The sequence below is a fragment of the Pezoporus occidentalis genome, unplaced genomic scaffold (assembly GCF_034315485.1).
Source record: "Pezoporus occidentalis ecotype Australia unplaced genomic scaffold, CSIRO_AGI_Poc_V1 ctg217, whole genome shotgun sequence".
Lineage (NCBI taxonomy): Eukaryota > Metazoa > Chordata > Aves > Psittaciformes > Psittacidae > Pezoporus > Pezoporus occidentalis.
In genome coordinates, this window is record NW_026914040.1 from 345710 (window position 1) to 372133 (window position 26424).

Consider the following 26424-nt stretch of genomic DNA (forward strand, 5'->3'; position numbering starts at 1 on the left):
TAAGGTTTAAAGCCTCTGGCAAATTCAGTGCATAGAAGCATTAGCTAAACAGCTAAAAATCAGTATTTTGGACTCTGACAGTTGCCACTTCCAAAAATAGGAGAAGGGTTTGGGGGTTTTGTCTCTGTATTTAAAGAAAGACCCCAAAATGGCACTCTCACAGCAAGACTGAACTCAAGGCATCAAAAAAGATAACAGAGAAAAACCATGGGATCACTATTTGTCCTGAGCCCCACTTCCCCAAAAGGCTCAGCTTTTTCAGACTTAAGTGTGCCTTCACCTTGCACCTAGTACCAACGATTTCATTGAAGAAATGGTTACTCTTCCTAAGCAAAAGCTTTCCAAGATTTGAAGATGGCCTCACCTATAGTTCCAACTCCCTGCCACTAGAGCAGGGACCCCTTCCACTAGAGCAGCTTGCTCCAAGCCCGTGTCCAACCTGGCCTTGAACACTGCCAGGGATGGGGCAGCCACAGCTTCTCTGGGCACCCTGTGCCAGCGCCTCAGCACCCTCACAGGGAAGAGCTTCTGCCTAAGAGCTCATCTCAGTCTCCCCTCTGGCAGGTTCAAGCCATTCCCCTTGGCCTGGCCCTACAGGCCCTTGTCCCAAGCCCCTCTCCAGCTTTCCTGCAGCCCCTTTAGGCACTGGAGCTGCTCTGGAATCTTTTCCAAGCTCAACTCATCACTGTTCAAAGCAGAATGTGGGATGAAGCTCATCTCATGACCTGCTCCTTATAGTTATTCCCTATCTTTACAGAAGTCACTGAAGTGACTGAAGAAGACTTCCTTGCGGAGGCTGCACGACACAAATCTCTCTACCAAATGTTTCTGGGGTACCTAAATTATACCACATCCTCCCAGTCACTCACTTGCATCGCTGATCCTTCCAAGCTAGAATTTTAATAATAGCAAGTTTCCTTCATTAATATTTCTCCTTTTTTTCATCTCCCCCAGAAGTTTCCAATCCGATTTTGGAAACATCCGTGTTTTCTCTATTACACAGTTGCTCTTGAGAGAGGTGGGGTGGGAGGGTAACAGCAACAAGCACACATAGAACTCTCAGTCACACATGTGCCTGAAATAATTATGTACACCACGCAATTAGGATGGAAAGTACGAATAAGGTAACCAACAACCACACTGTAGGTGTGCTATGTGTGCAGTGGGGTTTCCTTCTTAATATCCCCAAACTTGATATTGATTTAAAGGTCAAGTTTAATTAAAAACATAGTTATACTTTCTCATCGCATCTCAATCTTCCCTCTGGCAGGTTAAAGCCATTCCCCTTTGTCCTCTCCCTACAGGCCCCGGTTAAAAGCCCCTCCTCTAGCTTTCTTGTAGCTCCTTTATGCATTTGAAGTTGGCACAGAACAGTAAAAAGGACTGTGTAACATAAATGCTGTGAAGCATTTACAGTTAGAAACACCAGGTAATTCATCAAGGACTAAGCTGGCAAAGCTTACAGTCAAGGAAAAGATTCAAGGCAGAAAATATTGAGGAAATCAGAAACCTGTGCATCTTGTCTCATGCTCACCACCTATATGGTCTTTCTCCATCAATTTCTGCTTCATTTGTGCTTGTCTAAGGGAACAGCTTTCGGGCACTAGCTGTCATTCTTGCTTATAAACTCCCACACAAAGCTTGGAAGTAACAGAAGATGCTCAGAGCCAGGGAACCTGCTTCAGCTCCACGCACACCTATGCATAAATCTGGCAGATGCCAGTATTGACCAAGAATTGGCCCTGTGCTGGCAGGCAACAGTCTAGGATACGGAACTGATCGACAGGTAGCGTAGTCCAGAAGAAAAATAGCTTTGAGAACTGGAAGGTGCCTACACAGCTTCAGTAATAAGTAATTTCAACCTCTTCTATTCAAATTATCACTGTCATCTCTGTTTCCATGGCATTTTGAAGACCACCCACTTCTGTTTAATTCATTATTTATACACTCATGTAAAGAAAACAGTATTTACAGCCTGGGGAATGCATGTTGATTAGAAGCACTACAGAAACAGGATGGATAGATTTAAAGTAAGTATGATTTACAGGAATAGCAGATCCTCTTTGCTCCTAAATGTACAATGGGTATATTTCACAATGGTGATGTCTAAATCTGTAGAACAACTTCATATACAAGAGATGCCAACGTAATTAGGCATGTACATTACTTAGGCTAGTGAGGTGTCATCTTACAGCTTCTGTGCAAGAAGAGGAAAAAATGTTTGGAGACAAAAGGAAATTACAGCACACAGATGGCAGCAAGATCTTTATGAAGGTTTAAACAAGTCTGCAAGGGAGAGACAAAGCAAAACTGCTAAAATTGGTCACTCTGCTCAAGGCTTGATCAGTCATCCCTGATCCTCATCTGTTTCTGTTAGTCTTGTGGCTTTGTAAAATGATGTCACATTGATAACATGCATAGGTACCCCTTCATCACAGAGAAAGCCATGCAATAGAATAGACACGGAAAGCAGCAACAAAAGGCTGAAAGTCTGCTCACTCCCCAAATTTGCCAGGTAGTTACTGGGGTTCAAAACACACAAAGCCAGTAAGATAAACACCTCTCAAAGTCAGTGCCTCACTACATATCCCACTCTGCTCAGCACTTGTCAGGCCATCCCTGCAATACTGGGTTCAGTTTTGGTCCCAGCTGTACAAAAAAGCTGTGGATGAGCTGGAGAGGGTCCAGAGAAGGGCAACAAAGACGACCCAAGAGCTCGACAATGTGTGTGGAAAGGCTGAGAGACCTGGGACTGTTCAGCCTGGAGAAGAGAAGGCTCAGGGAGACCTTGTCACCGTGTTCCAGTATTTAAACGGTGCATACAAAGCAGACAGAGTCTCCCTTTGGACAAGGAGTCCCATGGGTCAGACAAAGGGTGATGGGTGCAAGTTACTGCTGGGGAGATTCCAACTGGGCACAAGAAGAAAATGTTTCACACTGAGAACAAGCAGCGACTGGAATAATCTCCCCAGGGAAGTGGTGCCTCCCCAGTGTTGGACACTGTTAAGATTGGGCTGGACAGGGTGCTGGGACATCTGGTGTAGGTTATGCTTTGTCTAGAAAGGTTGGACCACATGATCCTTGAGGTCCCTTCCAACCTGGGATTCCAGGATTCTATGAAATATTGCTATTGTTGCATCAGAAATGAATTCTTGACTATGCAGAAGTAAAATATCTACCTCACTTGTGATACAATTGTGCATTTGTCTGGAAGGTTTAAGAGCAGACCCCATCCCGGTTCAAAGCATACTTCTCCCCTTGGAACTTTTTACACAAAAATTGCTCCTATTCATGTGAAACAATTCACTTCACACAAACAGACCTCTGGGCTATCTAATGTCATGTCTTGTATCTGAAAACTAGATGACAAAACCTTGCAACATGCATAAACCATTCACCGCCAGAATACTCTTCTAACCACCAATATTATTCCCTTCTTTCAGTGTTTGGATCATAGGAGAATTAGCTATGCTTGCCCTAAGCTGCTTCTAGTTCCTCCTTGAACAATGACAAATGCTCATCCAATCAGGTCTGGACAAATGGACTTGAAAAGAAGACAGATTTGAGTATTTATTGGTTTTATTCTGGGACAAACCAAAAAGGGCATTTGTGCAGCCTGAACTTCTCAGTAGTTATTGATAATTTTTTATATTCTTCACTCTCAGCCTTCTCCTGCTCTCTTCATTTTCACCCATGGCTACAATAATGATAGTTATTTATTGGGCAGTTCCCGAATTTGTAGCACCAAGATTTTTCTCCAAATAAGAATAAAATACTGATCATAGCAGCCTTCCAGTATCTGAAGGGCAGCCTACAAGGACGCTGGAGAGGGACTCTTCATCAGGGATTGTAGTGACAGGACAAGAGGTGATGGGTTTAAACTGAAACAGAAGAAGTTCAGGTTAGATCTAAGGCAGAAGCTCTTCCCTGGGAGGGTGCTGAGGCGCTGGCACAGGGTGCCCAGAGAAGCTGTGGCTGCCCCATCCCCAGGCAGTGTTCAAGTAAGGAAGAAGTTCTTTACTGTTAGGGTGGTGAGGCACAGCAATGGGTTGCCCAGGGAAGCTGTGAATGCTCCATCCCTGGCGGTGTTCAAGGCCAGCTTGGACAGCGCCTTGGGTGCCATGGTTTAGTGTGAGGTGTCCCTGCCCATGGCAGGGGGTTGGAACTGGGTGATCTTAAGGTCCTTTCCAACCCTAACTATTCCATGATTCTATGATCTATACAATAGCACCTACATATTCTCATGCTTGTTCACAACTTCATTCTTTTGGATTTCATTCTTTTAAGCTCCCTTCACTCATGAATAAAAGGTGGCATAATTCTGGCAGCAAAACAGCACTACAGAGTCTAAGCAGGCACCAGAAAAGTGCAGCACCCGACTCTGACAACTGCATTTCAATACAAACACAACAACTGCAGCCCTGCAGTTCCCTTGGGAAGATGTGAGTGTAAGATCAGCAAGTCATGCTGCAGTAACTGCGGTCTAACAGTGACTTAAAACCAACTCAACTGTTATTGGTCTATCCAGTTTCAGCCTCGGCTTATAGTCTGCCCAAAATAAAGATTATCTGACTGGAGAGATCTGTTCTCATATACATGCACAGATCCCACATAGTGGTTTTAATGTTGTGAATCAGCTACACAAGCGTTAAAAACAACTGTAAAGGTGCTAGAGTCGAATTTGCTTCTGCTCTTGAAACTCATTTGATGATATGTCAGAAGGAAGGATATCCCAACTTAGACTAACACCAGCTCTAAGTTCCAAGCCTGACAAGGAGGATGGTGCAGCCAATGATTCATCTCAGAGTCAGGATATCAAACTAAATATACAGGTAAGAAACAGCTCTTCTGCAACTGAGCTTTTTTCTCTGCTGCAGTGTCAAGTGAACACTGTGAGGATCCTCTACACCGCATTAAGAGGAGGATACGGGGAACAAAGTAACCAGCTCATTTTTGCCTTTCTAAAGCAGCAGAAATTAAAAGAAAGCTCCTTTTCCTCATGCTGCCCCAAAAGATGCTAGAACTCAAATCCAGTCCATTTTCCTGCCAAATTAACAACATAGCATGAGTTACAGCAGTTCAAGATAAGCAGCTTAACTCATGGTCTTAAGAAGCCCATCCTCCAGATGAGGACAACCAAAATGCATCATGCTCCAGAGTCTTACATCTTCTCCAGGTGGCTGTGATGTTTAATAGGGTAGGCAGAGATTGTCTGTTCTGCACAGATGGTTCTTACCTCCAAGAGCTTATTATGATCCTTTGACTATATGCATTTACAGTGTATTTATTTGGCCATATGGCTCAGCTACTTGTTCTGTATAGCTCAAAGGCAAGAGAAGTGACACATACCTTGTGAACACTGGTCCAAGAACTTGGGAAAAAGAAGCCTAAAGAAAGCAGAAGTTTATGTATCAAGAATGGATATTATTAAGTAAAGCATTTACATTCATTTGGACACCGACAACTAACGACTTCGTATCCAAACTATTTTCATATGCCCTTTCCTCATTCCATGTAACTGGAACATCCCTACAGGTTACGTCTTTCAGTTCTGCAAAACTTAGTTTTGTAGATGGTTTTAATTCTTTAATGCATTTAAGAGCTAATTCCCACCACACAATCTATTCTGTAGTGCAGGAAGTCAGCAAAGCTTCAACATTACTTCAATTCCTACTAAAACAATAGGAATTTTCAGCTGTCTTAAAGAATTGTGCCTTCCAGACATGCTGGGAACTCTTTATGGAAGGGCTCTATGTGCACAATGCTTTCTGTACACATCATACCAATTGCTGGTACTGTGTCAGACAAGTGACAACTGTTGTTACGAGTTTTACCATGCACACAAAAGCTGCAGAGTCCCTCTTCAACTACCTCAGCCTGCCCTGGTGTGCTATTCAACACAGGGAAGAGCTCCATGCTAGGTTCATGAGAGAGCTAAAGCTCTACAGTAATGAACTTTGAGACAGGAAAGGATATTGACTTTCCAGACTGCAAAGTCTCAAGTCAAACATTAAAATCACTCTTCTTGATTCTCACAGTGAACTCGCCAGAGCTTTGCAACTGAACGGTTTGTCATTGGCAATATGTGGCTACTTGGCAAGTTCTTATCAGGAGAAACTTCAAAGTGAGACACAAACAGCCCATGGCGTAGCTAAGCCCCTTCCTTCAATTGCTACTGTGCTTGAGGAGACAAACAATGTTAGTCAAAGGACTGCAGGCTACTGCTGCTGTAAATACTACTCAGTATCATGAACAGTAACACATTAGTAAGCTTAAAATACCCCCAAAACCTAAAAATGGAACTCGTGTTTCCTATAGTTATGGAATGAACAAGTTTAAGCACCATTCCAGCAGCAATTCACCAATATTTTATGTAATCTTTATTATTTATTTACAGTCTTTGTAAGGGAGACAAAAAAAGCAGTAAAATAACATCTATTAATTGACTGGTGAAAGCACAAGAAGTACATTGGTTAGTGTTCTAAAAACAGCTAGGAAGTTTAGGGAACACACTTCTATTAATTTATTGGTGAGTTCACCTCTATGCTGTGATGCACAGTTTCAGCACAAACAGAATTGAAGCTAAGAACTCCCAAAACTGTAACTGCTTTAACTTAATGAAATCATTTGAAAGGCATAATTGCAAAACTTGAGTATGACTATTTTAGAGACAGATCTATGAAATTAGCTCCATGTTTGCTGAACATACACTATGAAACAGCAACCAAACCACTCTGTTCAAAATGTCAGTGACTTGGCTTTGCCACTGTTTCCTCCCCACCCTCTGCCTCTGCAGTAACCCAGGATATCAGACTTCAATACTTGCAATTCTTTTGCTTCCGTGCTTTGTCATTCTCTTCCACTAAACTTGGGACTGCTTCCATGTTTTAAATCTGTAAAGTCTTCATTTAATACCCAAAAGCAGTGATACAATCGATAACCCAAACTGAGATCACATCTCAATTTTTAATCATACTTAAATAAAGACTGTAAAAAGAATGATTTTTAAAAGCACACCAGAGGACAGTCGACTGTCCAGATTTTGAAGTCCTTACCCATTATAGGTATATTTAAGCAGCATGCTAATGACAATCTGTGCTTATTCTCCCACAAGCCAAACTTTTATTACTATATATCATTAAACACCTGGTGGAAACCAAGTGTCATCCTTATAAACCAAACAGCACTTCAAAGTTCACCCAAGATGGATTACCTAGAGATTGAAGGTAGTTCAATGATATTTAACCATCATATCTCTAATTATTATAAAAGTCATCTCAAACTTACATATCCATTTTCAAACTAATTAACATATTTTAAAGTATACCTATGTTCCATGTAGCAACTCAGTGGCTCCACACAAGTATTAATTGCTCCAATGATAAAGGAAGACTTCACATCTGGGTCAGGATGAGTTTGCAGAGCCTGCACAACATCAATAACATCAGTATACCTGTAAGAAAAAAAAAAAAAAAAGAAATATGGTTTCAGAGAAACAGAATGACACATTCCAACATCTAGTAAGAAATAAAACAGGAGGGATGTGGAGTGGTTGGAGCAACTCCAGAGGAGGCCACAGAGATGCTGCGAGGGCTGGAGCAGCTCTGCTCTGGAGCCAGGCTGAGAGAGCTGGGCTGGGGCAGCCTGGACAAGAGAAGGCTCCTCAAGGGGAGACCTGAGAGCAGCTCCAGTGCCTAAAGGGGCTGCAGGAAAGCTGGAGAGGGGCTTGGGACAAGGGCCTGTAGGGACAGACCAAGGGGAATGGCTTTAACTTGCCTAAGGGGAGACTGAGATGAGCTCTTAGGCACAAGCTCTTCCCTGGGAGGGTGCTGAGGCGCTGGCACAGGGTGCCCAGAGAAGCTGTGGCTGCCCCATCGCTGGCAGTGTTCAAGGCCAGGTTGGACACAGGGGCTTGGAGCAAGCTGCTCTAGTGGAAGGTGTCCCCTGCCCATGGCAGGGGTTGGAGCTAGAGGAGCTTTAAGGTCCCTTCAACCCAAACCAGTCTGTGATTCTACAGCCTTTATCTAAATCTATGGCTTTAAAGATAGGCAACCAGTACTCTAGTAGTCTTTGAAAACAGAAAACCAGCATGAAGAAGTCCCACCACCCTTTGAAGGGCAAATTGCTCTCTACCTAGGACCTCTGGGGGGAAAAAAGCGCTCAAATCCAAAAGCAAAACACACAGAGCTGCACTATCAAAGTGCCATTTAACAACAGCCTACGATGTAGAGGGCAAGGAGACCTCTTTTGAGAAGTCAAAAATCACAGTCAATCTCCCCAGTAGGGAAGAACCACTAAATTCAGTCCTTCCTTCCAAAGGAGGACTACGGACAATTTTATTCCAACGGAGTAACAAGGAATAAAATTAAGAGGTTGTAGAAAAGCTGAGTTTAGTACGTGTGTAAAACACACGTCGCTGAGTGCTGCGCTATAACACAGACATTTATCTGCCTCAAAGTGATGTGAAAGTTTAGAAGTGCCTTGGAAATAAGGAAGGGAAAAGAAAATCCCTTATTCTATGCAACAGTTCAAAGAGCTTCAAACATTTACCCTTGCAAGACCACTAAGAGACGCTTCCTCTTCTTAGCATACGCGGACTGACGGACATTGCGGTTCTGCTGAGCCTCCAGGACACTGGAGAGGTAACGCTGGAAGTGGGTTGCACTGAAGCATTCAGGACTATCCATAGTTTGCCTATAAACTATCCACCTGAAGAACAGAAAACAAGGAAAGAAGTTTATGTTCTGTGACATAATATCACTGTTCTCTTTTTATTTTGAACTAAAGGGCCAAAAATACATTCAACAAGCCCTGAAATTCCATATCTCTCATTCTACATGGGAAAAAGGAATTTACTCTGCTTTCTAGCATTTCCAGCATAAGCACATTCTTTACATCACTGCCAGGAGGTTTTGAGGGGTTTCTGCTGTTGTTTCTTAATAAAACAATGTCCAACAGCTTCTTCAAGCAGCTCACCATATGAGCAATTCTGACCATTGTTAGTGATGCAGTAAACACAAGGTACATGAACCCAGCTCAAAGGCTTTGGGCATGAAAGTATTTCACTGCAAAAAGAAAAGGTAACCCTGACATTTGGAGGAAAACATGATGAGATGTATTATTACAGAACCTTCAAAAGTCACCTTATGTCTGCCCTAAAACCAGAACCACAAAACTGTGTTGAATCAACTTGCTAATATCAAGACACTGAGTTAAAAGTAACATGAAAAACCTCCACTCCAGATTATCACAAAGATTAAACACTACAGTGCTTGGCTGTAAGATTTAAAAGGATAAGAATTTATTCATTTTCTTCTTTTCCAGAAGCTGTATTAAACACACAGAACTGCAAATTCCTACCCCATATTTATCTTATTGCCATACAACACATGTCCTGATTATGTCTCCTGCTATTGTAGAATAGAAACCAGGTCAGATTAAGAACAATGCCATAGTAAGGACTGGTAGTACAGCATTTCCTCCAAGAAAAAGGTATTTCAGACTCTCTGCCACAAGTCAATAAATGGAAGCTTTTCACTTATTTCCTTCAAATCATGAGGGCTTCCACACTTGCTTAAGGCAGGATTCATTCAGCCCTTCTAAGATTATTCTTAACTTGAATTCCCCATCCCTGGCAGTGTTCAAGGCCAGGTTGGACACAGGGGCTTGGAGCAAGCTGCTCTAGTGGAAGGTGTCCCTGCCTATGGCAGGGGGTTGGAACTGGATGAGCTTTAAGGTCCCTTCCAAACTAAAACAAGCTGTGATTCTATGATTCTGTTTGTAGGATCAGTGATAGTTCCAGACATACATCACAAATTTACAGCAATACCTGTAGTATTCTTAACATGAAATATCCCATCTCCTGTGCTGTTTTTCTTGTCTAAATGCCTAAAATCTAAGGGTAAATCTACCTGGAATAACAGTTAAATGAGATGCCTGAACTGAATAAACCTTACCCTACAGTGTGCCATGTAGAACTAAGTTAAGATGTCTCATAATAGTTATTGAATTTATTCTTATAACACATCTGTTTACAAACTGGAACTGGGATATAAAACAAAGACATCAACAACGTGAAGAAATATTAATAGCTTAATGTCCTTCATGCTGAATAGCTCTTTAGTGATTAGTATGACCAGTACTTTGGACTGTAAAACCAGAAGTGTACAAACCTGCCACGCTCCTTGTTAAAAGTCACCAGGAAAGCACACAGATCACTGGAACGACACCCTGGAAGACCCGTTATAATGGTGATAACCACCTGAAAGACAGGAACCAGGTGAGAAGGGGGGTAATTTGAAGATCAGAAGTGAGCTACAATGATCACACACACATAAGGCTTGATAAAATCTTAAGTATAAACACAGAAACAGCAAGATAGCATAGAACTGTAATTGTGTTTATGCAATTACTCAGGTATGCATGGCTTTAGAGGATGTTTTATCTTGGTTTTCATACCTTTAATACAGGGAAAGAATAATTAACAAATACAGCAATCAGCATTACAAAAAACTTGACATTAAAATCTAGTCTGCAATGAAAGTATTATTGCAAATGTCAGAGAAAACACTGCAAAAGACAGCAAATGGGTTATGTTTGCTATGAAGAAAAGGGTACATTGAAATGCAGAGAACAGTATTTGAGCAAAATGGGTTCAAAAGGGATGGTGAACGTGAAACAGCTTTGTCAAATACAAACAGCAACTCTGGGTTTGTGACACTGAACCAGTTTTCTTCTATGCAAAAGTTGTTTTGGCAAAGCTGCATTTTGAGTAGGCTAAAACAGCTCTCTGTGTGGAACCTGGCTTAAGAAATTCTGTCACACTGGTAACCAGCCATCACACTGTGTATGAACCTGCTCCTAACAGACAAATTACCTCTTCCTGGCTTCTAAGTACAGGATATCTGAAGATAACCATCTGCAGAGTATTTGTATCCTACCCTCCAAATCGCTTTCAGAAGGGATATAGAAAATGAGTATTCATGATAATAGATACAGAGAAGTAACTCAGAAAAATCAGAGGTACTAAGTGTATGTTACGTAGAATTTGGTATGAGTATTATAGAAAGACCTGTCTTTCAATTTTAAACATACACAACACAGTTAAATCAACCTTAAAATCAGATTTAAAAACATTCATAAGGGTTTGTTACGTTATACTTCATTTAAATGTCAGTACGGTTGGTCTCTGTGCTAGACCCCAGGTAGCCTATCACCATATTGCAATCTTCAAAGTGAAGAATTGCATTCCTGCTGCTCTATTTTCTTGCTTACAGCAGATTTCAAATGTTGGAGAGTTACAAGGAAGCATTTTCTCTGAAAATGCTATTTAAAGCACTCCTTTACCTTGACAGTTGTTGTTGCCCCTATAGAGAACCGAGTGTTCTACAGATAATATCAGCAAATGTTAAATATCATGTGCTATCTCTATGCTATTTAAAGGACTTTAATGTTCCAGAGAACAATTCAGTTAAATTATTCAGCAATTCATAAAAACAAGCTACTGCTGGAGGGTTCACTCTCTCTGGACATGAGAGAAAACTGTTCACTCGAACAACTGTGCCTCATTTGCTGCCTCTGATTTATCAGGCTGAAGGACCATTAGTACTTCCAAAAGACTGTTTCAATGAAAAACTAAGTAATGTAATCAGGAAAGTAGACCAATTTATTCTAATAAATAGACCTGAAGCACGTTCAGTGTGAACTGGTTGTAGCAGAGAAGGAAGCTAAACACATATCAGTACTTTACTACATTACTTGCAACAGATGACAGAGCATTAGCTACAGATTCCATACTAGGGTTAGGAAGTGTTGTTGGGTTGCCTCCTTACCTTATCACTTTCTGCTTTGCTGTCAGGAATGATGTCCGACTGTTGCAGTACAATAGGAAGATGTGCTCTCATGACTGGCTTGTGACTGATGCTGCTGACTGTAAAGTGTTGCACAAACCTTTCAAAAGCAAAAAAAGTTTCATTTTCTTACAATCAACAGTAGAAGATTTCATTCATATTTTAGTGATTTCCCAACTGGTTTTAACTGTCTTTAACAATAAGATGGTTAAAAGGTCAAACAGAGGATTCCTAGAGACAAAATTATTCATCTCACAATAAAAGTGTCTAAGGACAGTTATTTAATAAGCAATTTTTAGAGGAACAATACATCTACCAAAATAATTTAGTGGTATTTCTGATGTCCTGAAAATAAAAATCATTTCTCACCTCTCCAGCTCTGGAAGAGCAGCAGACAGATTCAGCTCCCTGCATCTTTCCCCAGAAGGAAAAGGCAAGGAATTAAATAGCTTCTGAACATTGGAATGCCTGAAACAAGCAAAGTAATGAACTGGTTGGTTAAAGGAGAAACCTAGACATCTATCTTCTTTAAATCACATAAAACTAGTACAAAAAAAATAAAGCTGGTGTTGCACCAAGACTGCAACAATTCCTTTTTGCATCATTAAAACCTTCAATGAGTGACAGCAGTTTACAGTTTGCAGCACATGGCTAATGTACAATTGCACTGGAGTAAGTGGCATGAACTTACATTCTCTTTTGATCCACAGACAGGAATTCTTCCTGAACAACCCTTAAAGATAATGCTGAGTTTGCCTGGTTTTGCCACGAAGAGAAAACCTGGAACAAACCAGACCCATGCATAAGTGCCATTATTCTGCAAAATCTGGGTTGAATTTGTTTAGGAATTGGTTTTGTTGCCCTAAATAAATACATGCATTTTTACTAGCCATTAAGTATGTTGCAATACTGGTTTTGCTGCAACAAGTCAAAACCTGGAAGAAGTCTCCACAGATCACATTTAGTAAGGTTCTCCTTGGTTACACTGAAACTCCTTTAAGAAGTAATTTCACTGAAATGGTCTAGTTACCCTGGGACTGAAAGAGTTCCTTGAAAAGCGTTCACAGAATCCCAGCCTGGTTTGTGCTGGAAGGGACCTTAAAGCTCATCCAGTTCCAACCCCTGCCACAGGCAGGGACACCTTCACACTAGAGCAGCTTGCTCCAAGCCCCTGTGTCCAACCTGGCCGTGAGCACTGCCAGAGATGGGGCATCCACAAGCACCTCAGCACCCTCAGGACAGTTTCTTAGCTGCTCTGTCTCCATGCCTGCTAGGTACTTCTCTTTTTAACTTGAAAGCATCTGCACTTCTGCCTTCAACACATGCTCCAGGCTTTCTAATCTGAGAAGCTGGGTACCTGCCTTCTGCTTGATGTCCTGAAGTCCGTGGAGCTCATAGACCATGAGTGCATGGAGGACAGGATAGATTCCTCACAAAACTGTACTATGAAGGTCTAAAGCAGAAACCATCCCAATCACAGCAGAGTCAAACATGAATGACCCATCTTGTAGGGCAGCGCTATTCAGACTTAGCACCAGCAATCCTGGGAGTGAAAGCGAACCCAGGAGGGTCCACTGCCACCCAGTCTTCAGACTCCTGCGTTTATTTGTCTGTCTTCTATAGTTGTTCATAAAATCATGGAATCCTAGAATAGTTGGGGTTGGAAGGGAGCTTAAAGCTCCTCCAGCTCCAACCCCAACACCTTCCACTAGAGCAGCTTGCTCCAAGCTCCTGTGTCCAACCTGGCCTTGAACACTGCCAGGGATGGGGCAGCCACAGCTTCTCTGGGCACCCTGTGCCAGCGCCTCAGCACCCTCCCAGGGAAGAGCTTCTGCCTAAGAGCTCATCTCAGTCTCTCCTCTGGCAGGTTCAAGCCATTCCCCTTGGCCTGTCCCTACAGGCCCTTGTCCCAAGCCCCTCTCCAGGTTTCCTGAAGCCCCTTTAGGCACTGGAGCTGCTCTCAGGTCTCCCCTTCAGGAGCCTTCTCTTGTCCAGGCTGAACAAGCCCAACACATCCAACTGCTGTACACAGCAGGAATAGAATTAATCTAAGTAGTGGTGTAATTTCATAGGGTAAGTTTGCAGCAATCATTTCTAGAAATTTAAGAACAAACTCTATTCCCTTGCAAAAGAAAAGGGAGCCCTTCATTTTGCTAGGGAACAGTGATTTGGCTCACATCCTATTGCTCCAGCCAAGTCACATTAATATGAATGGAACTCTGAACCTAGAAATCAGATTCAGATGAATCACACAGTCATTTAAGTGTTCGGTATTTCCCTTCTTTTAATAAGTAAAGACAACAGCCATTGTCATTCTTCACAATAATTTGCTGCAAGACAAAACAATTTTTGGGGAAAGACTGCTTTCCATTAACAAATCAGCATCCTAAACACAAGGGTACTGAGATAAAACCCCATCAAAATAAAATCACCTTTTTCTATTAACAAAGATATTATTGCACACAACCAACCAAAGAACCACTTCAAAACACGTAAAAGAGATGAAGGAAAATGCCTACAAAGGATGATAAGGAGTGGTCAACAGAAGGATGTATTCTTTAGAAGGGAAAACACAGGTCAGACTGAGAGAGAGCACAATGGAAATGAATTGCTCCTTTTTGTGTAACTAAATGAACACTGGAGAAAAGAGCTGCTGTGGCATCAGAGAAAGTGAATAAAACTACAGAATAGATCACAGAATGCTAGAACAGTCTGGGTTGGAAAGGTCCTTAAAACTCATCCAGTTCCAACCCCCGGCCATAGGCAGGGACACTTTGCACTAGACCAGGTTGCTCCAAGCCCCATCCAACCTGGCCTTGAAATACATAACACTGATTAAATAGCACTGAAGAAAAGCAGCAGGAGGATAGGGAAATTCACCAGCAGAGCTGCTTAAGGAATGCCCTGTGACACCATTTGCAATGAATCTGGCATAGACTGAACTGACAGGATTTTGGGGAACTAAGGTGGGAGACAACGCAGTATGGAGATGCTTCATAGAAATATACATCTAACAGGAAGAACGGAAGAAGCAGAAAGAAGAATAGGAGGAAGGCAAGGATGAAAGCAAGCATGAGCACTCAAACATTTCTGGAACCAGATGGAGCATCAGTTGGCAGTACAAAAGAAACAACCTGAAGGACTTGGTCAAAAAATGAGCACTTCCATTAATTCAAGGTAGCAGTGAAGAGTAAAGGCAAAGCCAGGGTATCTCTGAACATCTGCAGAAGGGGGAACTATACTGCCTTTGTACAAGACACAACTACCTTCATCTCGGATACTACACACAGTATCTACAGCCAAAAAACAGATCAAGAATATTACAATGATTAGAGGAAAACAGAACTTTTTGTAAGCATACAGTAAAAGGATTTGGTTTTCTTAAGCCAAATAACTCAGAAAGAATAGGCCCAAAATTTCTGACTACCTCAAGGATGTCTACTGGTAGAGCAATAGGAAAAAACACAAAGCACCCAAATATATAAAAGTAAACCTAATAAAATAAGCTGAAAATTCAAGAACAAACCAACCAACCATTCCCAACTGCTCACACACTGGAACAGTGGGAGGATTCTAAACACTTCAAATAATAGGGTACCATTAATGCTACCAGTGGGGACTACTCACTGAGCTAGGTGGTCTTTCCCTGTCCAGTGTCAGGAGCATATATCAAACCCCTTGTGAAGCCCTAAAATTTCCAGGCTCATTTCCTCAAAAGTGCTATTGTTATAAAGTCATGTTTATTAAAAGCCTCTGCATTACAATGCATAAAGCCAATATACTCAGAGAATAATACAACGCCATATGGGATACTTAGAGACTTTAACAAAACTTCCCTAAGGATCACGATCCAAATGTGTCTAACCACAAAAAAACACAATAGAACCTCTGCCACTACATACAATTGCTGTAGCCAATTATACACCAGTGCTACATTTAAAATGCAACTACTAGAAAACAAGCTGTTAGAGCACTCACTGGCTTCAGAAGACAAAATGAAAGCACATGGTGAGCATTAAGTTTAACGAGCAACAAAATCACTAGAAATGCATACATAAGTTTAAGTTTCTCACATATGCAAGTTCCTAAGATCAAGAGCAATAATGCTCCATAGAATCATAGAATCCCAGCCTGGTTGGGGTTGAAAGGGAGGTTAAAGCTCATCCAGCTCCAACCCCTGCCACGGGCAGGGACCCCTTCCACTAGAGCAGCTTGCTCCAAGCCCCTGTGTCCAACCTGGCCTTGAACACTGCCAGGGATGGGGCAGCCACAGCTTCTCTGGGCACCCTGTGCCAGCGCCTCAGCACCCTCCCAGGGAAGAGCTTCTGCCTAAGAGCTCATCTCAGTCTCCCCTCGGGCAGGTTCAAGCCATTCCCCTTGGCCTGGCCCTACAGACCTGTGTCCAAAGCCCCTCTCCAACCTTCTTGTTGGTTCTTTAGGTATTGGAAAGACTGGGAGGGTAGGGTAAGTCTGGTCCATGACAATCTCAAGTCAGCAAGGCAGATGCTGTAGGTCACCCAGGGAATCAGACTTCCTGGTTGAAGGTCTCCAGACCCACCTCCCACTCTAAGCAGGACTACTGATGGCAATACAGATCAGCTCAAGCATGACTTCAAAATCTTCAAAGGTGGAGGTGCGCTGTCTGGGTGACCTGTTCCAGTCACTGCACAAACCTCCTCCTAACAATTGGTCTGTCTTCGAAGCTGCAGTCTATGGTTACTGCCCTTGTTATCTACCACTACTGAAAAAGTTATCCGTAGCTGCCCTTCCTCCTGCAACACCCTGATTTTATATACAAGATAGGCAGCCTCAAAATCACATCAAGCCATTTCTCTCAATACCCTCCCATAAATCCCATCCAGCTTCAAAGAGGAGGTTTTCAATGTATTTCCTAACTTGATGCTTCCTCAGTATTAACTGCCTATTTCTACGCTGTTTCTTGTTCACTGAGACACAGGAAAAGCTGAGATATAGGAAAAGGTTTTGCTTGGGAAGACTGATGCAAGAACCATCTTGAATTTTAACCTTGCCTGTATTTACTTACCTGGTGACAAGATTTAGTGGCTCATCTAAGAGAGAAATTAACTACATTTGAAAGAAGGGGATAAGACAGACATCAACAAATTCACCCTTCATCTGAAACACAAGGAATAATCGTGTGGTTCCCCCCTGTGCACCCAAACCAATCTTTTATTACTGTACCTGTGAATAAAAAGCTTTATAAATCTTTCTTTTGGGGAAAAGCGCAATCATCAGGAAGTTGTCTCGGGTATGGAATTCAATGGGTAGATGAGCAAGCAAGGAACTTTTGTAGTCTATGAAGAGAGCAGCAACAATACTGTTTGAATCCTGGAAAAGGAAGAAACAGGACAACAGTTACTGAAAGTGAAAAAAAAAGGATTAATACATGAAACAGCAGAGATCGTAACTACTACAGTCATAGCTAGGCATGCATAAAGACCTAACATTCATTAGCACAGGTATGGAGTAGAAGGATCAACTGCAGCCTGTGACAGGACTCCTCACTTTCTACTTTACAGCTACTAGAGGTACCATAAGCTTTAAAGAAAGCATCTGAGATTGTCTTAAGCACCTAAGTCTTGTCTTGCCTCAAAAAGAGAAGCCTGCATTTTAATATCTACTCTTTTCCCTCCACCAAAACTAGACCTTGAGCCCTTTCCTCTGCTAATGTTTCACAACAACAAAGCCACCTTCATCTACACCTACACATCTCTGACATGAATACCCTGGAAGAATGAATTCAGTATCAGCTAAAAAGATTAGAAGGATGTTATGGTGCTATTGCAAAGTGGGTTTTCTATCATTTCTTGAGTTTCTGACCTGAAAGGAACCATACTGCAATGAAACTCAACTATCAGGTCTGTAATTTGAAGTGCAGGTCACCTGCAAGTTGGAAGCATCCTATTCCTCTCTTTCTTTAATGAGCACAAGTTCTACTAAATCTATTGCTTCTTCACCTGAATCATGTCTTCACCAACAGAAAGCTGAAGCCCTCAAGATCAGTCTCCCTTAGTAACAGTGAACTCTGGTTATCCTATTTTTGGTCTAATAAAACAACACCAACCCTTTGTTTTCTGGATGTCAAGATGGGCATTTATATGCAACTCTGAGAATGCTGAAGTAATTTATGCTTAAGCTTTGACCTGTAGCTATTTTCACACCAAAGTAGTAGAAAAACAGTATAATTGAGCAAAATGAAACATCCCAGGAAAGCAGAGCTCAAAGCAGAACTAAGCAGCATCCATCTCCCTTTAGACAGGAGAAGTGAGCAAAGAACTCAACTTACTAACTTTAGAGAAGAAAAAGCACAAGTTGGGGAACACTTACATGAGAACTGGTATCAATTCAGGGACATTTGCAAAGAGAATCTCAACCCTTTCCTGTCTGAGCGATTAATTATAGAAGTAATCCTCTCAAAGTCATTGAGGCTACAGAAGAACATGCAAACACATTCTCCTAAAAGAGGAGAAGAATTCCTTTTAAGAAGAAATGGTTTTCAGAACATGGTCCTCAGATCCCGGATCCTGCAGGACAGCTTACAGCTTTCATAAGAAGTGACTAAAAGGCCAACTCATCCATGCTGCAATCTGCATGTAAAGTACCCAACAGTGTGCTCCTCCTCCTGGAAAATGTTTAGGGTTCCATAAATTGGAAAAAGCTGAAAAACAGCAGCAATAATCCTCATGGACATTAGGTTAAAAGAACCCAGTTCAGTGTTTTACAAGATGTTAAGTGCTGTTGTGAAATCTAAATATTACTCAGTAATATTTCTTCACTTAATAAATGGCCAAAATGAGGGCTGGAATCAGTTATTTACACGCTGAAATACTTGGTCTTGAATAAAACCTTAAAACTAAGCACATGGCACCTTAAGCCCTACACAATAAAGATGCCTTGATACAGTTTACAGAGACTGAATTTAGACTGAGATGAGCTCTTAGGCAGAAGCTCTTCCCCATGAGGGTGCTGAGGCGCTGGCACAGGGTGCCCAGAGAAGCTGTGGCTGCCCCATCCCTGGCAGTGTTCAAGGCCAGGTTGGACCCAGGGGCTTGGAGCAAGCTCTCCAGTGGAAGGGGTCCCTGCCCGTGGCAGGGGTTGGAGCTGGATGAGCTTTAAGCTCCCTTCCAACCCCAGCTATTCTAGGATTCCATGATTTTATGAACAACTATAGAAGACAGACAAATAAACGCAGGAGTCTGAAGACTGCGTGGCAGTGGACCCTCCTGGGTTCGCTTTCACTCCCAGGATGGCTGGTGCTAAGTCTGAATAGCGCTGCCCTACAAGATGGGTCATTCATGTTTGACTCTGCTGTGATTGGGATGGTTTCTGCTTTAGACCTTCATAGTACAGGTTTTTTTGAGGAATCTATCCTGTCCTTCATGCACTCATGGTCTGTGAGCTCCACGGACTTCAGGACCTCAAGCAGAAGGCAGGTACCCAGCTTCTCAGATTAGAAAGCCTTCAGCAGAAGGAGGCAGAAGTGCAGGTACTTTCAAGTTAAAAAGAGAAGTACCTAGCAGGCATGGAGACAGAGCAGCTAAGAAACTGTCCTTTGAATTCCTAAGGTCTTTGTACTCTTTACTTTAAATCCTAGCACTAAATCAGCCTATCTTTTCCATCAATATTGTTCCAATAACTTTAGGAAAAAGCAGGCTAACAATTACCCTTCTTCTCCTGTCACTTCTGAACATTTTCAGCTCCCCACCCTTGTATTATGCCAAGTCACTTGAACAATCAAACGCTCTCTGTCAAGGTTTAGCTTTACACAAAAATCTGGCACCAGTTCAAGAGTGATAGCCAGGCCCCATAAATAGCTAGTTTCATGAAAGTGAGTGTCTTGACTCAAACAATAGAAGGAAGGTCAATGTTAAAATAGCTTCTTAAACTACCACGGGGCAATCAATATCAAATACAAGAAAAGGCAGCTAAGGTAAGATTCTCTTCACTGTTGTGTTTTCATATCAATGGAATCGCACACTTTGATTGTATTTTACTGGTTTCCTCCATTAGATGATGAAATCATAGCGACACAATGCTTTCTGGAGGTCACTGAACAAATGTGTAATACTGTACCTGAAGAAAATAGAAACCAAAGGAAACTGAGATTTTTAGGGCTTTTTTGTCAGTGCTTAGGAAACAATAACCAACCAAAATAATCTCTTTTCCATTCTCAAAAAGTGATAGCTAACGCAGTGTGTCTGCCTTGAAGAGGGGAAAAAATAAGCTGAGTTGCCATCATTAGCCTAATTCTCAATTCCCACTAAGCCAGAAGACCAAAACATTATCTTGGCAAGTTGGCCAAGTGATAAAAGTTGACCACAGGAACATCTGAAGTCTACCCCAACTCAGAATATGCATTATTACATGGAACAGGCCTTTTCTTCTCACTTCTCAACATAAACCAGTCAGTCCCTTCACCCTGTCAGTTACACAAGGCTCTAGGACAGTAGACAGACACCGCTCGTGACCTCTCCAGAGATAAGTAATACACTGCCACGAGCTTTTGTTTGAAGGTTAAAAGTATTGTGAATACAAGGCAGCATTTCACCCTCCAATACCCTACATGGCTCCACGATGTTTGAACTTTTCTCTATCCATCACCTAAAACTGCTCAATGCTCTATGAATGTTATATTCTGCATTTTTTTAATAAAAAGCAATTTTCCACGCTATTAAGACCACATTGGTAACTCAGCCTAATATAAAACTCCCTCCTCCTTACAGTTTAGTTCATCACTAAGTGGTTAAGCTGATCAATATCAAAAGCATGAAGATTTGCATCAGTTATTACACTTTAATGGTTGGAGAACTGCAACTGAAATTGAAGCTCTGCACTAGTACCCTAAAGAAGTATTGTCAAAAACTGATAAAAAAAATCATGACAGTAAGAACAAATGCAATGCTCACCCCATCGTAGAAGGAAATGGAACTCATATGGTTCTTTGAAATGGAAATGCTGCCATGGTGGGGATCAGAAAAGAGAATGCCATCTGAAAAGAAGTACACCTTGCCTAGAATTTGAAAGAAAAAATATCAGATTAGCTGTATCTCAAGATTTCAGCACCACAGAACCACAGAATCAACTGGGTTGGAAAGACATTTGAGATCATCAAGTTCAACCATTACCCAGCACTGCCAAGACCACCACTAACCCATGGCACTGTGGGCCTTATCTACATGGTGTGTGAACATGACTCCAGCACTGCCCTGGGTAGCCTGTTCTAATGCCTGAGCACCCTTTGGGGGAAGAAACTCTTCCTAGTATCCAGCCTAAACCTTCCCTGGTGCAGCTAGAGGCTGTTTCCTCTTGTACAAGAGGAAAAGAACTGGCATTACTCGGAGTTACATTTAGAACAAAAGCAAAGCCAGGCAGTGAAGTAATTAAAACATATAGCTAAACATGACTGCCCATGTTGCTCATCGACCAAAGGATGCCCAGCAGAAATAATAAGGAAATTCAGACATCTTCCCTCTTGAAATGGCAACTTAGAATAAGATCTTCAAAACTGTTCACTATTAAGGCTTCACTTTAATGAAAAAGAGCTTGATATGAAATAGAATCTTCACAGAATCCCAGAGTGGTTTGTGTTGGAAGGGACCTTACAGCTCCTCCAGTTCCAACCCCTGCCACGTGCAAGGACACCTTCCACTAGAGCAGCTTGCTCCAAGCCCCTGTGTCCAACCTGGCCTTGAACACTGCCAGGGATGGGGCAGCCACAGCTTCTCTGGGCACCCTGGGCCAGCGCCTCAGCACCCTCACAGGAACCAGTTTCTGCCTAAGATCCAAGCTAAATCTACCCTCTTTAATCTTAAAGCCATTCCCCCTTGTCACTACGTGACCTTGTCCAAAGCCCCTCTCCAGCTTTCTTGTTGGCCTCTGGGCAACCTGTGCCCGGGCCTCATCAGAGATGTTCATTCTTTTATAACAGAAAAGCAAGCCAAAACCATATTAATTAATCCAAACTAACCCAGCTTCCTTTAACATGGAAGCCAGCAGACTGTATCAAGAACTTACTATACTACTTGTGTTTAATCACAAGCAATCAATCACAAAAGAGAGTTTCAGACTGATTGACTTAGTTCATCCTACAAAAATCCCTAACAGAGCAGCTGTATTAACACACAAAGGAAAAAGTTCAGCAGCCTGAGCTTTTCTGATGCATTTTAGTCACGAATGCATACCTTGTCACATTCAGACACAAGTGACAGGGAGAGAACATGAGTGCCTGTCTGGCAGTACCTTTTACACCTATCCTTGCCAGACTACATAGCTGCAACCTCAGCAAGCCCAAATTAGAGCACAGCAAACTGTCTCACACTGTACATGGAAGGCAATGAGATCAAGTTCATTTTCACTTGACACCTAAGAGAGTATCTCCCCTGTTGAAGTGTTACATCATAGCCCTTATACCACCTACTTACACCTCTCCAGCCCAAGAGTTATCAAAACTTTAACTTCACAAATCTCCCCCAAAAAGGGAAATTGCTCCACCAGGACACAGAGCCAGTTTTCACAAGCCAAAAATACCAAGCCAACCAGTAATTCACCATTTTGTAGCTTTTGTAGTTTGAATTATGTGCCCACAGCACTGTATTGCACAATAGCTAAATGTATTATTCTGCACTAACCTTTCTGTAAAATCTGTTCAATGAGAGCAAAAGCAAATAGTGCTCTGTGAAGGCTGCTGTTTAATTGCCTTCTACATCATTATTTATCCTCAAGACTGCACTGCACTGTTGCAAAAACATTAAAGCTGAAGGCTTCGTTCTGAAGATCGTCAGCTTAGCTGAGCACTTAAATGTCAGGTATTCATGGAATCATAGCATCAAAGAATGGTTTCGGTTGAAGGGACCTTAAAGCTCCTCCAGCTCCAACCCCTGCCACAGGCAGGGACCCCTTCCACTAGAGCAGCTTGCTCCAAGCCCCTGTGTCCAACCTGGCCTTGAACACTGACAGGGATGGGGCAGCCACAGCTTCTCTGGGTGCCTCAGCACTCTCATGGTGAACAGCCTCTCCTTAAGACCTAATCTATTAGTTCTCTTCTGCTGTACAGCAGTACTGCAACAACAGCATATTCCCTGTACAGAGGAATATAAAAATACTATGCTTTAAGAAGCATCTATGGGTTGAAGGCAAAGTATGGCACACTAACACAAGGCTGTGGAGTGAGGGAATCCCTTCCTAAAAGACCTCCCAAATTGCCTTTAGTTATACTACTCTGATATTCATGTCACTTTTAAGTTCTTGAAGGTAAAAGGACCTAAAGAGGAGGAATGATCCAAGACTGTTGCTAGTAAACTTGTGTCATAAAGCAGTGACTTGACTGAACTTGAAAAGGATGAAGATCAAGCATTTTACAAGGGCCTGCAGGGACAGGCCAAGGGGAATGGCTTTAACCTGCCCGAGGGGAGACTGAGATGAGCTCTTAGGCACAAGCTCTTCCCTGGGAGGGTGCCTCATCCCTGGCAGTGTTCAAGGCCAGGTTGGACACAGGGGCTTGGAGCAAGCTGTTCTAGTGGAAGGTGTCCCCACCTGTGGCAGGGGGTTGGAACTGGATGAGCTTTAAGCTCCCTTCCAACCCAAACCAGCCTGGGTTTCTATAATAACACAGTGAACATTTGTGCTAAGAAGCACTGCAGCTCCTAAGTGAAAATGACAATGGTAAAAAACTGGGACAGCATGTCAACTCCAGGAGGAGGCTTTGCTAGGAGCAATGAACACAACTCCATGAGTAAATTTAGAAAGAAATCATTCCAATCTCCTCCTACATCACAGGCATCATGTCACATTGCCCAAAAGGTACCTATTTGCCTTTGCTTCTTGAGCTGGGAGCCCATAGCATGCTGTCACTACTGTAATGCCCAATCTTTCCAACCTAATGTTCCTGGAGGTACAGAAAAGGAAGGGAACATATGGTACATGATCTATTAAGGACAGAATCAGCCAGTTTCTGCATGATTTGAATGTTAACTATGAAAAAAATGCCATCTTCTAGGTATGCAAAGCCTCACTGTCAATCATGTTAAGAGTCCCATGTGCCTTAAAAAGCAAGCCTATGGCCCTGGTAGGAGTCCTTCTTCTACAGCTAGTGATTTGGGGCCTACAAGGATGCTGGAGGGGGACTCTTCATCAGGACTGTAGCGACAAGACAAGGGATAACAAGTTCAAACTGAAACGGGAAGTTCAAGTTGGGTATAAGGAAGAATTTCTTTACTGTGAGGGTGGTGGGACACTGGCACAGGGTGCCCAAAGAAGCGGTGAATGCCCCATCTCTGGCAGTGTTCAAGGCCAGCCTGGACAGAGCCTTGGGCAACAGGGTCTAGGGTGAGGCATCCCTGCCCATGGCAGGGGGTTGGAACTGGATGATCTTAAGGTCCTTTCCAACCTAAACCATTCTATGATTCTAAGCAGAGATTGGGTACAAAAGAAGTAAGACATGGAGTTTTACAAGAGAATTGTAAAGGCAAATGGAAAGAAAGCTTAGGACGGTATAGGTAGGCTCACCAGACGTGTGAAACCCAAAAGCTCTGCATCATTCATGTTTAAAAAAACCCAAAACAAACACAAAACAAGGACATGCTGAACAACGCTATAAGCAACTGAAAACAAGAAACCACATCTCACCTTCTGCAGGCTTGGCCTGTGGATTGCTAGAATAAATATACGCTCCATCACCTCCAGTGAGGAAAGTGCCCAGAAAAGATTTGTCTTCCTGAACAGAAAACACAAACAGGAGTATCACAGACTGGATCAAGGACTGTAATCCAGGCAGGAATATTTTCTCATGCTTTTGCTTCAAGAGAAAAGACTTTTTTAACCAGCATCTGTCAGAACTTTTAAACAGAAATTCTAGTGAAAGACAGAACGTCAAAGGCTCATTTATCAAATGACTCCCCTCTCCCCATTTTATTGCCAGTAGCTATTAAGTTACAAGCTATTGTCACAACCACAAGGCATAGCTTTTTGTTTTTAGATTGTCAATCCACTGAACTAAAAGTATATAACAGGAAAATAAATCTATTCATAATGAAGATTCCTGGTAACCACAAATGAAACCACAAATGTGAAACTCATGTGGTTTAAGATGTTCCCAGATCCCAAATTCTTTTCTTTTTCAGAGTGCTTACAGTGTTTTCCTTTAGCCATTTAGCATGCTAACCAAGTTAAAAGAAAGTTGCATCTAGAATGGCATTGAGTTTGGGGTGTTTCTTTGGAACACATGTGCTGCATGGGTAATACTCAGCGAGACTTCCATGAAATCCAAGCTTTAGTAGAACTCTTTCTGCTATTGGCTTTTGCCATTCTTTGAAATGACTCAAACTTTTACACCCATTGTGTATTTTTTGGGGTAGGTCAAACTTCGAAAGAAACAGGGTAGAACAGGCAAGTCTTTAGTAGAAAAGGATTAACAAGCATAATAAAAGCCACTATGACTAGCAGCTAAGATTTTTTAACTACTGGCTCTTGCAAGTGTAACTTCTATAGTTGAACAAAAAGAATTCATTTTACCTTCAATATATGCTGTGCCTTTTCAGAGAGTTTCACATCACTATCTTCAACCTGCAGCCAGAAAGAGTCTCCATTTGTATTATTAGTAGATAAAGCAAGTCTGATGTTAAATAAAAAGCATTAAAGAAGATGGAAGGCAAACAAGACTGTTATGTACTGTGAATAATTTAAGTCCTGAGAGTAGAGGGATTCAACCAGTGCAGTGCTCTCGTTACTGTGTCACCCTGGGGTCTAAGGAGTTCCTTGAAACACCTTCATAGAATCCCAGCCTGTTTTGGGTTGGCAGGGACCTTAAAGCTCACCCAGCTCCAACCCCCTGACATGGGCAGGGACACCTTCCACTAAAGCAGCTTGCTTCAAGCCCCATCCAACCCAGCCTTGAAATTCAAGGGAGTATTCCCCATTGAAGACTAAAATATTATTGAATTGACACAAATAGAGTATTCCATTCAGTCTTATTTTTTATTACTCTTAAAGTGTTTAAATATGGATTGCCAAAGGCACAATGTTGCCTAACCTCGTAAAACTCATTCGAATTACACCTCTAACACAGCATAATACATCAGAGGTCTGGAAGGAGCCCTTGCTCTCTGCTGGGGCAAACACTGCAGTGATCCACAATAAACACAAGTCACACTGTGTACTTGAAAAACACCCAGGCCTTTACACAGCTAAAAAACTGAAGTGGTGAAAATGAAATAATTTAAAACTCGTGCTGTGAATGAAACCAGATGCCTGTTTCTACTTACTAGCTTTTCACTCCATGCCCCAATTCAAAGTTAGGATAGTATTAATATAGTAATACTCTGTTTCAATGCCCAAGTTCCAGGTCTTTTCCTCATACATCCACACTTTTCTAACAAGTTTCCATTTGTGGATCTGTATGTATAGAAGAAACTCAAAGAAGTTTTGGTGTACTAACCAGCCAAGAAGCGTATCTTGGGATTGGTGCCGTCAGTATTATGTGGCTGGTTTCTGAATTAATGCTGCCATCTGCAGGGGAGTAAATGGAAAGCAAAGTAGTATAATACCACCGACACCCTCC

At 42.1% G+C, this 26424-nt stretch overlaps 1 protein-coding gene across 1 annotated transcript in view; it reads right to left on the reverse strand.

The window, feature by feature from the left end:
- Positions 1-26424, reverse strand: part of DNAAF9 (dynein axonemal assembly factor 9) — a 79002-nt gene that overhangs the window by 12656 nt on the left and 39922 nt on the right. The window contains exons 18-29 of the mRNA XM_062619975.1: positions 26302-26372; positions 25380-25430; positions 24495-24582; positions 20777-20880; positions 17052-17198; positions 12541-12629; positions 12219-12317; positions 11832-11949; positions 10173-10261; positions 8551-8709; positions 7328-7453; positions 5350-5387 (exon numbers count right to left, since the gene is read on the reverse strand). Coding sequence (XP_062475959.1) covers positions 5350-5387; positions 7328-7453; positions 8551-8709; positions 10173-10261; positions 11832-11949; positions 12219-12317; positions 12541-12629; positions 17052-17198; positions 20777-20880; positions 24495-24582; positions 25380-25430; positions 26302-26372 — 1179 coding nt within the window. The remainder of the gene's footprint in view (positions 1-5349; positions 5388-7327; positions 7454-8550; positions 8710-10172; positions 10262-11831; positions 11950-12218; positions 12318-12540; positions 12630-17051; positions 17199-20776; positions 20881-24494; positions 24583-25379; positions 25431-26301; positions 26373-26424) is intronic.